General features: G+C 30.0%; 1 protein-coding gene across 2 annotated transcripts in view; it reads left to right on the top strand.

Annotated features, from left to right (window-relative positions):
- The window catches only part of LOC145279931 (tyrosine--tRNA ligase, mitochondrial-like), a 92,414-nt gene extending 85,570 nt beyond the window's left edge, over positions 1-6,844 (top strand). The window contains exons 13-14 of one of the 2 annotated variants that reach the window (XR_013868489.1): positions 5,937-6,305; positions 6,460-6,844. Coding sequence is in view for 1 of the 2 variants with exons in the window: in XM_080131505.1 (XP_079987631.1) it covers positions 5,937-5,974 (38 nt within the window). In the remaining variant the exon portion in view is untranslated. Of the gene's footprint in view, positions 1-5,936 lie in introns of both variants that reach the window. The other variant, XM_080131505.1, reaches the window with a different exon arrangement.
- Positions 6,845-13,445: the final 6,601 nt, after the last annotated feature.

Below are 13,445 nucleotides of genomic sequence, written 5' to 3'. Positions count from 1 at the left end.
TGTGTCAACAAATTCACCGTTCTCACACAACTATTTTGTATCTAGAAATGTAAAGAAAAAGAAGGAAGGAAAAGGGACGGGTAGAGAGTAGTAGTAGTAGTAATCTTGGCTTTACTACAATTGTTCTTATGTTTGTCAACGGGTTAAAGTTGTTGTAAGAAAATAGCGACAGTATAGTTGTAATAAAGAATAGTTGCAAAACACCCCCGCTCTTCCCATGTTAAATAATAATTTCAAAATAATGTTAATATTTCAGTGCACAAGTCAAAATCTGCAAAAGAAGCGATTTGTGTTTATTTGTTTACGTTGTTATGGGTTTATGTTTATGCGCGCATGCGCAACTGGATGTCATAAATAGATTAAAAGTGAGTATTTTTGCCCAGAAAATACTGCAAAGGTTTATATTTGTGTCACATGTGATTTTGAGTTTAAGTTAAAAATGCACCCGTTTTCAAATTTAAGATGAGATATTTCTTTACAATCCTTTTTCTTGATAATACAGCAAACATAACATTGAATTTTTTTTTTTTTTAACTGTATATTTTCTTGTAATTTTCTTTAAAAAAAATAGTAAATTTTTGGTCAGAAAGTTGAAAATTAAAATTTCGTTTTTTAGTTTATGAATCTATTAATTTTATGAACCTATTAATTTTCACGAGATTTTTTCCAATCTGTTCTCTTAATAATAAATAAAATTTTTCACATTATTATTTATATATTTGAAAGATATCTTTAGTTTTCAATATCGGGAATCAATAAACGTAGCAAACATTTAGTCTTGACCCTGACTTTACGATAAAATGTTAACTTATTCATTTCTTTCTTTTACATTTATCAAATTCCATTAAAACTTTTTTTGTATAAAAAGAATGTTTCAAATTTATTAAGTGAGGAAGTTTTTGTTTGTATAATAATATTTTTATAAAGTAATGTTTATTCTCCTTCAAAAGTATAAAGAAACATAAACAATTGCCATAAAAAATTGTAAACTAAAACTGTTTAAATATTTATTCCCAAAATTTTTTGTATCAACAAGTTTTAAAACACTTACAAAATCCATTAATTAATTCGTTTTTTGTATTTATGCAGAATATAGCCTGTGCTGAAATAATGTTATTATTTAGAAACCTGTTTTTAACTAAATTATCCAACAGATTTTTCGAGAAGTTTTATTTAAAAATGTATTTTTGCACAAGTCATTTTGTATTTAAATTTCTTTGAATTGAAATTTTTATTTAAAAAATTATTTATCATTCGTTTTCATTCAAAAATATTCTGTTTGCTTTCATTTTTTAAAATTATTTAACGTTTGATTTTAATTTATTTAATTATTTTCGATTTCCTAAATTCACAAATTAAGTTTTTGCAGTATTTGATTGTCTTATTAATTTATTTTTATTTCGAACTACTAGTCTCATTTTTATTGGTTGTTGTTTTTCATCTTTTATTGGTTTGTTTATTCACAACGTTTCGGCCAACTAATTCCTCTGGCCTTCGTCAGGTGGTAACCACGACGGATAGGAACTTCGAATCTCCTAACTGCATTCTCAGCCATCACTGCCATCCGTAGTTGTTGTCGTCTCACCACATTTTGGCCAATTAACCTCTGGCACACTTTGGGTGGGATTGAAACCGCTATCTTCAGACAATGTTCATCTGGAACTGTAGAGATTCAACGTCTCTATCAACTGCGCCACGGGCCCTGATTGTCTTATGCTTCAAACATATGTAATTTTACATACTCCAAAAGTTTAGTTTATAATCTGTCCGAATGGATCAAAGGGTATTATAAATTGTATTATGATGACTGAACTTATACATTCATGACCTGAAAGTTTTATCTCTGTGAGAATCTAAAAAGCAACCTATTTCATGGTCTTGCATCAGAAGCAGAGTTGCATTATTGAATTCATCCATGCAGAAAAAAATTGAACCGATTAACATTCACCAGCACCTGTTGAACGTTTGCAAAGCCGATGAAGTTGATTTCAGTACAGTTAAGAGATGGGTTCATCGATTTAAGATTTCCGACAGAGATATAAATGATCAGTATGCTTCAGACTTTTATGACCGTGGCATCAAATGAGACTGGCAAAAGTGCATTAAGAATGGTGTTGATTATGTAGAAAGATAATTTCTTGAGCACAAAAAGTCACCTGCTTAAATGGTGCCACTCCCGATTTTGTAGCTCTTTAATGTTTTAGTTTGTTTTTTTTTTAGTTAAAAAATAGACAGACTTACTTTTGGAAAAACCCTTGAACATAATTCTTGTTTTTTCTTTTTAATTTATTAGGTTGGTGCAAAAATAATGTCGTTTTTTTATCAGATATATATATATATATATATATATATATATATATATACACACACGCATAAAAATAATGTTTTTTTTATCAGATATATAATATATATATATATATATACACACACACACATAAAAATAATGTTGTTTTTTTATCAGATATATAATATAATATATATATATATATACACACACATAAAAATAATGTCGTTTTTTTTATCAGATATATATATATATAATATATATATATATATATATATACACACACACATAAAAATAATGTCGTTTTTTTATCAGATATATATATACACACACACACATAAAAAACAACATTATTTTTGCACCAACCTAATATATTGAATAAAGTTCAGTTTTAATATAAATCAAATTATGTTCCTTTATTTTCTATTGGTCCCCCGACAAAAGGAGGGTGGACCTGTAAATTCACCCTTGTCTGTTCATTCGTTTGTCTGTCTGCACTTTTTTCAATAACTATGCCTTGGAATTTTTTGAAATTTTGCACAAACATTAAACATAATGAGTAAAAAAGAAACAGAACGGATTTTCCGGGGGTGCCTTTCAGGTTAAAATGATTAAAATTGACACTTTTGTGCTTATTAAAAAAAATGGATACCTTGTATTTTTATAAAACTTTCTGAAAAGTTGTAACTAACTGATTTCTATATAATTTTACTTGTCTATGCTTTGCGCTAACTCTTGGGTGTACCCCAGGGGCTCTTTTAGGGCTAATAAAACCACTCCATTTTTGGGACTATTTTACCATATTTGTCCAAAATCTTCTGTGTATCTCTATTTAGCAGTTTTGCATGGTGTTGAACTCAAATTTCAATATGTTAAGGCCTTAGGGACTTTTGGGGCTAAATGGGTGGAGGGCAAATGATGGACTTAGTCATTTCTTTTTTTTGCATGGTGCAGAACTCCAATTTACATATGTTAAGGCTTTAAACAGCACCGTTTGTTCATTTTCACCAGGATTTGACGTCCCCTGGGGACTTTTGTACTCACGGGGGACCGTGCATGCTTCACTTGTTTTTAAATGCAATTTCTTAAGTAAAAAATACACAAATTTTAATCTTTAAAATCCATTCAAATCTTTATTAACAGAATGCTGTTTTGCAAAAACAACTAATTCTCATTTATCGTGCAAATTCTCCTTTTTCAATGCAAGTTTTTAAGTTTTCTAATGTTTCTTTGTAAGAAGCTCTCATTCATTATCGACAGTCTGACTTGCTTCAACCTAGGATGTGATGTCATTTTTTAGTGACTAGGCCCCCTTCTATTTATGAAGACTACAATTTAGATAGGTAGAGAGATAGACGTTTTAATATAAAGGTGTTATAAACATTTTTTTTTAACTTCTATTTTGTTTTTTATTATCCCTGGCAATGGTTCAAACTTTTTGGTATGTTTGGGATCATTGTCGTGTTGAAGCACAAAATTTTGATGTCGTAAAAAAGTTGCAGATTTCTGAAGATTCTTTTCTAGAATTTCCTTGTAAATGCTATCAATCATTCTACCATTTGACCTTGGATGAAAAGCATCCTCATATCATAATGGAACCATTCCCAAAATTAACTGTAGGGATAGTATTGTGCTTGTTGATGGCTGTGACATTTTCTTGCCAAACACTTGTTGGTGTGTTCCTTCCAAATAGTTCCAAGTTTCATTTCATCCGACCAGATTATCATTTTCCAAAACTGCATATCTTTCTTTTCATTGATTTTTGACAAACTTTTATTGGTCTTTGACATGTTTTGACTTTCAGTAATTTATTTTTTTTATTTTTAATTAAATTTTAACCCCAAGCAAAGCACAGTGCCACTTTGATCTAGGGAGCTACTATCAGGGACATAAGTTTCAGGGATACTATGTAGGGAGTTGAGCAGCAAGATGTCTGTTCACATTACACTTGGACTTCTGCATGTCAGTACAATTGAGGAAGCAGGAACCTGGAAGGGAATTCCGAAGTCTAGCACGTCTAGGAAAGAAACTGTTAGAGTAGAAGGCTTTCTTACATCTAAAGATTTCTACTGTGTAGGGGTGGTACTTTGCTGCTTGTCAGGTTTGACGGGAGTATTTACGTCGAGGGTGTACAAGGGCTTGTAGTTCATCAGAGTCTTAGTGATCTTGAATGAAAGCTCGTACAATATAGAGCTCAGCTAATGGTATCTCTACTTACATTAATTCTAGCACCCTCAAGATCAGTTTTGATTTTAGTATAAGTAATGGAAGTTTTTTTTTTGCACATTTATCCTGATCCACTTTGAAGTATTCTCATTTATTTTTCTTGGTTTTCTATTTCTTGGGAGGTTTACTTCTTATATTTTCTGATGCTATATCCTGCTTATTGCTATATTCGTTTCTTTGCTAATTTTTCGGTAATCATGTCCCTCTTTTGTGGCATCCAATGATTCTATCTCGCATATCTCTGGAGGATTCTTTAGTTTTTACCATTTATAATCCTTGAATTGTAAAATGCATATCACAAAGTTAGATGATCAGTAACCATCTTGTAAACAATTGTGTGTTTCTCTGATTGGTCAGAGATAACATTTCAATACTATTGAAAATCTGGATATTTAAAGTCTTTTAAAATACAAAGTTTTGATTGCAACTTTGAATAAAGTGCCAAATACGTTCACAGAGGGTAATTTTGAACTTTGACAAAAGAAAAAAAAATTAATTTTCCTTTCCATGTACAACTAAAACAATTTTACGAGATATTACTGAGCAAATATCAAGCAAAATGGCAAACATAAGCTAGAGTTATAACAGAAAATAACTTGTATCCAATACTTATGCATGTCACTGTATGTATGTGTTTGTAGTTTCTTCTTATGCACTAATCTGCAAAATTTATTGTATATTTTGCAAACCTCTTTCCTCTGATGAGAAGAATTGCATTTTTTGAAACTCTGTGGAATAAGTTTTTTTCAGTTTATTTGTACTCCTTATTGAATAATTAAAAATTCTGTATACCTTCATTACAGGTTTTTAATGTTTTTTGAGAATTTAAATTGATTTTCAATAAAATTTTTCTGTTATATATATATATATATAGTGAATGAATGACAAAAGTCTATATTCCAAAGTTCATGAGGTTAACGAGCTTATAATTTACAATTCTTGTCAGTATCTGTTTCGTATCACAAAATCAATCACTTAATTATTATGTCAACTAGTGAATCTATTTTGCCCTTAACTCATCAGAAGAAATAGCAATAATCAATCCATCCAAGAGAAATAAAGTGCGTTTTTACACGATTAAAATCCGAAAATTGGAAGAGAAGCTGTAAATACCTTATAATATGTTTCTATTATGCCATTTACATTTACATAATTGTAAGATGGTCAACATCATGAAATTTGGAATATAGACTTTTGTCATTCATTCATTATATGCTCTGTAATTACATTGAGCTTCTTAAATAAGGATTGGTATATATTATAAGGAAATAAACATACATACATACATACATATATGTTTTAAAAAAAAATGACAAAATCGCGAAACCCTCAGCAGAATGAAATTAATTTATTATTAATTTATTTGAATGCAGATACTATGTAATGTATTTGATTTTTTTAATTTATATTATTATTTTTTTTTCAGGGAAAAAGAACCATTACCTTGTACAGTGGATGAAATAATATCTTTGGTTGTAATGTGACAGTGGTGTCCGAAGTGGAATAGAAAACCAGAATTTGATAGAGAGTTAAAGACATTTGAATAAGACGTTCATCCATATGCTAGATTGTTCCAACATGATCAGTCAACCTAGTAGAGATATGAATTCAATGTAGAAACGTTGATTAAGAAAAACAATTCGTAAGGATGAAAAAAAAAAAGCTCATCTAATGGTTTATAAGAATGTTTATGACATGTGATTGTTTCTTCCACATTATAAATAACAGTTCATTGAATTATTTGGGGATGATGGTGGCGGCTTAGTGGTTAAAAACACGGGCTGAAAACTTAGATGTTCAAGTTCAAATCCAGTTTGTTCCACAGGAGCATGTTCATCAAACTCACACATGACTTTGCGTCTAATCTCTAAGAAAGGGTGTAAATAAAATAACTGTTTATCGAGTTTATTTTTTGTGCCATGACCAGGATACAACCCTGGATGATCTAGTACATGTGACACACATTTTGTGCCTGAACACCATTATGTCACACTGGGATATCTTAACAGCAACCTGATTTTGAAACGAAAAAATTAGAAATAATATGCAAGTCATTGTGTATATGGTTGGGTGCTCTTAGCTGAAAGGTAAAGAAACTAACTTTGAATTTTGTCATTTTAATATTTAATTTATTTAATTTTTGCTTATAAAAACAATCAAATCCGAGCTCAATGAGTGATCCAACGTGCCACATTTTTTTTTTCTAATTTTTTGTGTGACTCTCTTTTGCAACTAGAAAATCATTGATACTAAACTGAATATTTTATTGTCAATGACCATTTATAAAAACAACAAAATTGTATATTTTTGTACATAAAAACATTCTTAAAAATACAACCAGAAATTATTTTCTTTCTTTTATGGTGGGGGTTACTCATAAGATCATACTTACTGAATGCACGACACCATCCAACATTGTTATGCATGGCCGGACTTATTTTACAAATACGTCTACGGAATGTGCTCTATCAAACTTTATACACTTGTGACCCCTCAGTGTAAACAGCCACAATCACCCCTAATTAAAAACCACTCCTCCACTGTTGAGGTCTCTTGATACCTTCTTTTCTAAGACTGCTTGCCTTTGGAATTCTCCCTTAATTCTCTGTTTCCCTGACAGTGTATTGCTACCCAACTTTCCATCTAAGCTGCCCCTCTCCTCCATAAATCTGGCTCCTATCACAGTAACCCTGGACATTACAGTGGCAATATATCTTATTTGAGGAAGAAAACAAATAAATTACTTAAATTCACACTGACATGACAGAAGTATATAGAGACAAATGTTAGTTACAAGGAGAGGCTCATTTTGCTGGTAAGGCTTGATTGTGATTCTTCCGCATTAATCATATCAAATCTTAGGATTCTGTTTTCCACCGTTAATTGAAAGAACAACAAGCATATCATCTCTTCCAAATCGACCATAAAAAAAAGCATCTGGCAGCAGTTTTCGTTATCTCCATATAAAATTAAAATATGTGCATATGTTCATATATTTGTATCTAATTAACCAAACATTCAGAATTTTGTAACAGAGATACTAGGCGTAAAGATGGGTAATGTAGGCTATATTTAGTTTAGTTTTAGGAAAAGATGGCAAAAAGAGAGTAGAAGCCCTTCATGAAGCACAATCCAGAAAGAGATGAAAATTGAAGAGGTCATTTACATTTATTACCAGTGTAATTCAAGGGGGATAATTTGAATATGGTTCAAGGGACGTAACTCTTGAATATTGAACGCCAGCAAAAAATGTTTATAATTCTTCCTGAATATGATTGCGGTTAATCGGAAGCTGGAGAAATAAAAGTAAAATAAGATTCTAGACAAGATGAATTTAAAAAATTTTTTTATCTGATTTTAGATACTATTAAATACTTCAAAAGATAAAAAAAGAAAATGTCAAAGATATTGTTAAGGTATACAGTATGTGAAAATAGAAACTACACAACTGAAGTTATGAGCTGAGAAAAGTTTTTTTTTTTATTTTATATTTTGTGGTGTTAAACATGCTTTAAAATGGTTGAAAACTTCCCCAATTATGAGGATCTATATAATTTTGCATAATTTATATATAAAATAGCGTTTAAAACTAAGAGACAACACTTTAAAACCTAATATTTGTTAGAAATAACAACTGTGAAAAACTGAAATTTTGACAACTGGTAGTCGCTATAATTCATAATAACATACTAAAATTTGAATCATTTGCAATTTTGTCCCTTACTTTTGGACGTTCCTATTTTGAAAATAAATAAACAATTGTTATAATTCTTTTTCTATCCTTTGTAAATGATTCAAATTTTAGTATGTTATTATGGATGATAACGACTACCAGTTGTCAAAATTTCAGCTTTTCACAGTTGTTATTTCTAACAAATATTAGGTTTTAAAAATTTGTCCCTTAGTTTTGGACGCTACTATATAAAGGAAAGTTATCTATTCTGTATGTCATGGTAACACAGTTAAACAATTGAGCTAAAAGTCAAACTAACTGCAGATTTGGAATCTGTACTTTTGATCCAATGTCTTTATCAATGTCAAAAGTTCAACTTTTTAAAAAACACTTTTTATTCACAATGAAAAATATGTGAAACTAACATTAGAAACAGGGTGGCCACAAAGTCTGGCTACATAATCTAGAGGATGCTTCCACAAAGTCTGGCTACTATTTATTACTATATTATTACTAATTATTATTACTAATATATACAGGGTGTCCATAAATCTGGCTACATAATGTAGCCAGACTTTGTGGAAGCATCCTCTAGATTATGTAGCCAGACTTTGTGGCCACCCTGTATTTTCCGTGATATAAGCGTCATTTAAATTTAGAAAGAAGACACTTATGAAATACGTTCATAAGCCAAAGGGACAAGCTTGCAACGTCTCTTCTGTGAGAAAGAGGTTGCAGGGAAGAGAAAACAGCATCACCTAATATAAATATTATTTAAGAAAAAACAACTTGCATAATAATTTGTTTAGGTTTAAAGTCCCAATTAAATTCCAATATTAATTTGAATCAATTATAAATTAATGCAATCGTTGCTATTTTTTTAGCCTGTCTAATCAGCAGGACATTAATTAACTATTTATTAGGTTGATGGAAAAATAATGTCTTTTTGTGACGTTAAACTTCAAGTAAAAAAATATTTTTGTACCAACCTAATATTTGTCCTTAGTTCATGAGTTATCCCCCATTGAATCATTTTCTTGAGAATATATCTGAGTTATTTCCCTTACACAATCACCAAATTTTTAGCGTTGCTCAACATTAAAATTCGAAAGTAACCAAATAATAACTTCGATTGCATATCTAACTATTATACAATTAAATTAAAGTATTTTAAACTGAATTGTAATCACTTCTGATTTTTTGATGACATAAATAAATAAATAAAAACAAAAAGGAAAAAGAGTAGTGCAACAAGCGAGTGTTTGAAGGTGAGGGTCTTCCAAACGATTGTGAAAAATGCAGCGCATGTTCTCGTGACGTCAGACTTGTGTTAACTATACGAACTATGGAAAAGCAGAAGCGACTTAATGATTTTTAAAAATCTTTGTTTATCTTCAAACTGCAATTACTAATTAATCTTTGTTATAATTTTGTTAGGGTTTAAGATTTACACAGTTTAACCATTAATAATATTATAAACATTTGTATATTAAATATGAAATACGGTTTTATTAAATATGAACGAGTGTTAATTACCGGCTTCCATACTTTTGTTTGATAAAAAGAGACAAAAAATATGAGGCGGGGGGGGGTCTACAAAATGCTTAATATTTGTGCAATAATATTTTCAAATTGGTTTTAATCTGGCGATAAAATAGCTGGCAAGAGCCATGTTTATATTAAAACTTAATATTTAAAAACAAATTTAAACACAATTAATTAAAAATCTACGTTGTAATAGGACATTTTGAAATAATGGAATTTTAATCGTTTTAATCTTTTAAAAATTAATTAATTTTTAGGAAGTTTTTTTTTCTTGGCAATTTCAACTGATTGTAGTATATATTAATTAGAAAAAACGCTATTAAAAAAAAAAATTAAATTTATATCAATTTTTTAATTGCAACTTCAAGGTAAGCTTTTGTTCAATATGTGTATTTAAATTTAAAAAAATTAAATATTTTTTATTTATTTGAACTATTATGTTTCATGATAAATAGAAATTTGATAGATTTAAATATATTTTGTTCAAATTTCGAAAAAATAAATATGAGAGGAGGGACACGTACTAAAAAAGTATTTCCATTCATATATTTTGCATTTTATATGTAATTTCATTCTAAAATGGGTAAGTAGCGAAAATTTCACGAAAATCTGACCATTAGTTGACTTTTGCTAGATTTATTAAACACGGGAATGTTTTCACGTTCGGAATGCCTACTACATGGGAACGTTATTTTAAAGTGCCAATTTTGTAAACACGATTTTCGTCTCGCAATTTCATTAATTTCGTTCGATGAAAAAATTAAAAAAAAATTATTACTAGTTTATTGTTCCCTTCTTTTAAATGGTACAAAAGTTATATTGATAATATTAACTTATATGTAACACGATGTAACTTTATTATAAGGGGGTTAATTCTGCTGTCGAAGGATGCCGAAACGATTATCTGATAAACTGTCAGAAGGCAGTATTTCAATGAAAGCATTAACTTGATTAAATCAAATAGAATTTTTTAAAACCGTAAATGACTTTCAACATGCTCTGTCAACGTGACCCCCCTCCTCATGTTAAGAATGGCTTTTTAAATAGAAAGCCATTCTTAATATGAGTAAGGTGCGCGTTTTGAATGAATTGTCTGGCAGTTTTCAAATCGACATCTCCTGGCTGCCAGAAGGTGCCAATATGCTTGCCAGAGATTGGGTTGTAAACTGGATAAATACGCTATGATCATGGCATTGAGTCTTCATTCTTTTATGGACTGTTAGTCTTATCTTCATAGTTGTTGTTTCACCACGTTTCGGCCAACTTATCCTCGGGCTTTCTTCGGGTGATTACCCAGAATGGGATAGGAATGCTGAGTCCTGCATCCCCAGTAATTACTGCCTTCCATAGTTGTTGTTATCTCACCACGTTTTGGCCAACTAATCCTCTGGCCTGCTTTCAGTAGGATTAAAACTGCTATCTTCAAACAATGCTTACCTGGAACCTACAGTTTAATGCCACTATCCACTATGAAGAAGACCAGAGGATGATTATTTGAATTCTAATTGAAATGAGTAATTGGTATTATTTATCCGTTTATTTATTGCGGACTTTTATCCTCATCTTTTAGTTGTTGTTTCACGACGTTTCGGCCAACTATTCCTCTGGCCTTCGTCAGTAAATAAATGGATAAATAAAATAATACTCATCTCAATAATGAATTCCAATTAATTAAATAATATACAATTCGGTACGAACCCGACAATGGAAGATCAGATGACAAGTAAACGTGGATTTAAAAGACCAAAAATCCAACCTTGATCGCCCTTCGGGGTTCGTGGCATAGTGGATAGAGACATTGAATCTCTACGGTTCCAGGTGAGCATTGTCTGAAGATAGCGGTTTCAATCCTACCCAAAGCCGGCCAGAGACATGGTGAGACGACCACAAGTATGGAAGGCGGTAATTATTGAAGATACAGTTAGGAGATTTGTTGTTCCTGTATCGTCGTGGTTAACCACTTGACAAAGGCCAGAAACGTCGTGAAACAAAAACTATAAAAATGAGAATAATAGTCCGCAATAAATAAATGGATAAATAATATCAGAGGATGAGTTGGCCAAAATGTGGGGAAACAGCAACAATGAAGATGAAGATAACAGTCTGCAAAAAAAACGAATACATAAATTATGAATTGCGAATTACTTAGGACCTCTATCCAGTCATGGCTGATGGAACAAGAGCAAGCTACTCCCATGATGTAAATAAAGGGTTCCGCTGGAAATTCCGTTCAAATTCCTGAGTTCGACAGAAACATTCCCAAGTTCGATAAGATACACCTGAAGAAGGTCGGAGGTTATATCGACCGAAACGTTGTGAAAATCACACTCAAGAGATGAACAGTAGTCCGATGAATAATAATACATAAATTATGAAGCCTTATCTCAAAGGATTCCAAATATATATATATATATATATATAAAATAAAAATTACAATTAAATTTACGAAAATGATCCAAGATGGTAAATATTAAATAATTAATATTTATAAAGTTATCTCAGCCAGATGTAAAAGCTTGATAAAACCAAATAGGAGATAGAGCTTATAATACGAGCAAACAGTTAATAAAATATGTTAAAAAACACTTTGAAATGAGTTAAAAACATATTTAATCTGAAAAGGAAACACTAGATAAGTGGATAGTCCTTAATCTGCGGAGTTTCGAAGAAATACTTTCCTTCTCATCAGAGGGTAGAATTAGCAAAATGCGAGATCGGATTTTGCATGCAAAAGTATTTGATGAAACAACAAGTAAGTCAAAGATCTTACTTGAAAACAAAAAAAGTGAAGCAGAGGGAATATGGTGAAGAAAAACGTGATGACATATGAATGGATAGTCTGGTGGAAGATAAATAATCCAATGACGGTAAAATCCAATTAACTTTCTTGAAGTTATACATTTGGATTTTACCGTCACTGGATTATTTATCTTCCACCAGACTATCCATTCATGTGTCATCACCTTTTTCTTCACCATATTCCCTCTGCTTCACTTTTTTGTTTTCAAGTAAGATCTTTGACTTACTTGTTGTTTCATCAAATACTTTTGCATGCAAAATCCGATCTCGCATTTTGCTAATTCTACCCTCTGATGAGAAGGAAAGTATTTCTTCGAAACTCCGTGAATTAAGGACTATCCACTTATCTAGTGTTTCCTTTTCAGATTAAATATGTTTTTAACTCTTATTCAAAGTGTTTTTTAACATGTTTTATTAGCTGTTTGCTCGTATATATATATATATATATATATATATATAATGGTGTATATATATATATATATATAATGGTATATATATATATATAATGGTGTATATATATATATATATAATGGTATATATATATATATAATGGTGTATATATATATATATATAATGGTATATATATATATATAATGGTGTATATATATATATATATATAATGGTATATATATATATATATAATGGTGTATATATATAATGGTATATATATATATAATGGTGTATATATATATATATAATGGTATATATATAATGGTATATATATATATAATGGTATATATATAATGGTATATATATAATGGTATATATATATATAATGGTATACATATATATAATGGTATACATATATATATATAATGGTATATATATATACCATTATATATATATATAATGGTATATATATATAATGGTATATATATATAATGGTATATATATATAATGGTATATATATATATATAT

This window comes from Euprymna scolopes, chromosome 7 (genome assembly GCF_053919585.1).
Source record: "Euprymna scolopes isolate OS-2025 chromosome 7, ASM5391958v1, whole genome shotgun sequence".
Taxonomy (NCBI): Eukaryota; Metazoa; Mollusca; class Cephalopoda; order Sepiida; family Sepiolidae; genus Euprymna; species Euprymna scolopes.
Note: the sequence above shows the minus strand (reverse complement) of the source record. Positions and strands in the feature narration are given on the sequence as shown.